General features: G+C 48.8%; 1 protein-coding gene across 1 annotated transcript in view; it reads left to right on the top strand.

The window, feature by feature from the left end:
- The window catches only part of LOC123501450 (Down syndrome cell adhesion molecule-like protein Dscam2), a 132429-nt gene that overhangs the window by 44841 nt on the left and 85088 nt on the right, over nt 1-2500 (top strand). Inside the window, exons 4-5 of the mRNA XM_045250280.1 lie at nt 235-394; nt 1811-1972. Of these exons, the coding sequence (XP_045106215.1) occupies nt 235-394; nt 1811-1972 (322 nt within the window). The remainder of the gene's footprint in view (nt 1-234; nt 395-1810; nt 1973-2500) is intronic.

Here is a 2500-nt window from a genome sequence, read left to right as displayed (position 1 = left end):
TGTGTGTGTGTGTGTGTGTGTGTGTGTGTGTGTGTGTGTGTGTGTGTGTGTGTGTGTTGTTATTGTTGTTGTATTCGATCTTTCCCGAGCTAGCCAAGTCAACACACACACACACACACACACACACACACACACACACACACACACACACACACACACACACACAACAGTCACAGCAAGGCATCTTTACCCTCATCTTTTCTCCATCCCTATCTCCTGCTGCGCCTCCCTCAGGTAGTGGGTCCTCTTCTGAAGGTGGTCTCAAACGGCTCCCTCATCTTCTCACCCTTCCCTGCCGCACATTACGACGCCAGGGTCCACGCTGCTGTCTACACCTGCCGCGCCTCCAATCCTGCCGGCACGCTCCTTGCCACGCCAACCCTCGTTCGTGCAGGTGGGTGTGTGTGCATGTGTGTGATGCGAGGTGGGAAGAAAGGGAAGTTAGGTTGTCTCTTCCTGTGTGTGTGTGTGTGTGTGTGTGTGTGTGTGTGTGTGTGTGTGTGTGTGTGTGTTTCACTGTTTGATCTGCTGCAGTCTCTGACGAGACAGCCAGACGTTACCCTACGGAACGAGCTCAGAGCTCATTATTTCCGATCTTCGGATAGGTCTGAGACCAGGCACACACCACACACCGGGACAACGAGATCACAACTCCTCGATTTACATCCCGTACCTACTCACTGCTAGGTGAACAGGGGCTACACGTGAAAGGAGACACACCCAAATATCTCCACCCGGCCGGGGAATCGAACCCCGGTCCTCTGCCTTGTGAAGCCAGCGCTGTGTGTGTGTGTGTGTGTGTGTGTGTGTGTGTGTGTGTGTGTGTGTGTGTGTGTGTGTGTGTGTGTGTGTGACAGGTGTGGCACGGAGGAGTGTTCTAGTGGTAGTAGTGGTGGTGGTGGTTAGTAAAGAGCAAGCCAGGTGTGTGCTGTTAATTAAGGTAATGATGATGGACAGGTAGGCAGTGTATGTGAGTAAGGTGTGTCACGTTTACTAATTACCTGAACGCTGCATCCAGGTGAGACTACTAACGTGAGTCTGGGATGCTGCAGGTGTGTGATGGTGAGTGTGTGGTGTTGGTAAGTATGTGATGGTGAGTGTATGGTGTTGGCAGGTGTGTGATGGTGAGTGTGGGGTGCTGCAGGTGTGTGATGGTGAGTGTGTGGTGTTGCAGGTGTGTGATGGTGAGTGTGTGGTGTTGGCAGGTGTGTAGTGGTGAGTGTGTGGTGTTGGCAGGTGTGTAGTGGTGAGTGTGGTGTTGACAGGTGTGTGATGGTGAGTGTGTGGTGTTGGCAGATGTGTGTGTTGGCAGGTGTGTAGTGGTGAGTGTGGTGCTGGCAGGTGTGTAACATTTTACAATACTGGGCAGGTGTGTGATGTTAAGTTTGTGATATTAAACATGCATAGTATTAAGAATTCACCAAGCCACATGTGTAAAGTTGACAGATTTACTCTTAATCTAACCTAACCTAACCTTTACCTAATCTAACCTAACCTTACCTTACTTTAACCTTACCTAACTTAACTTAACCTAACCTAGCCTAATTTAATCTTACCTAACCTAACCTAACCCAACCCAATCCCAACCTACCTTACCTAAACCATCTAACTTAACCTAACCTAACCTAACATAACATAATCCTAGCTTTCCTTACTTCACTAAACCTAACATAAAATAACATAACATTGCGTAACCCTTACCTAACCTAACCTTACCTTACCTAACCTCACCTAACCCAACCCAACCCAACTCAACCCAACACACATGACTGGCAAGCACTAATGCACGTGTGTCCTGTGGTGGCGGCAGTGGTGGTGGCGGACTTCGAGGTGCAGGTGTACGACCGACTAGTGATGGCGGGAAATACAGGTGTGCTGCATTGCGTGGTGCCAAGTTACCTGCGGGAGTTTGTCACGGTCACCTCTTGGCTCATCGGCGACCACCTGCACGTGTATCCTTCCCTGCACGGGGGTGAGTAATGCACGCTGCTTCACTGATTGGTTGGTGAGTGAGTGAGTGGTTAGGTTAGGTCAGGTTGGTTGATTGTGTGTTGCATCTTTCAACTTTCAGAAGGTGTGTTCGTTGCCACCGTTCAAAATGTTGGGTGTATTGTTGTGTGTTTTGATTAGTGTTCTGTTGGTGTATTTATTTTACTCTCTCTCTCTCTCTCTCTCTCTCTCTCTCTCTCTCTCTCTCTCTCTCTCTCTCTCTCTCTCTCTCTCTCTCTCTCTCTCTCTCTCTCTCTCTCTCTCTCTCTCTCTCTCTCTCTCTTACGTCTTTCTCACAACCTGTCATCATCTTCCTTTCCGTATCCATCTCTCTTTCTGTCTCTCTGCGTCTCTCGTTCATAAACCTTCCTTCTCTCGTCCTTCCCTCCTCCTTCCTTCCCTCCTCCTTCCTCCTCCTTCCTTCCCTCCTCTCAAGTTATTGTTTTGTTTTTGTTTTCTTTTTGTTCTGTACCTGTTTGGATAATGAATGTATCATGTGTCCACCTCCTTC

This window comes from Portunus trituberculatus, chromosome 9, assembly GCF_017591435.1.
Source record: "Portunus trituberculatus isolate SZX2019 chromosome 9, ASM1759143v1, whole genome shotgun sequence".
NCBI classification, from domain to species: domain Eukaryota; kingdom Metazoa; phylum Arthropoda; class Malacostraca; order Decapoda; family Portunidae; genus Portunus; species Portunus trituberculatus.
This window is presented reverse-complemented; position numbering and strand designations above follow the sequence as displayed.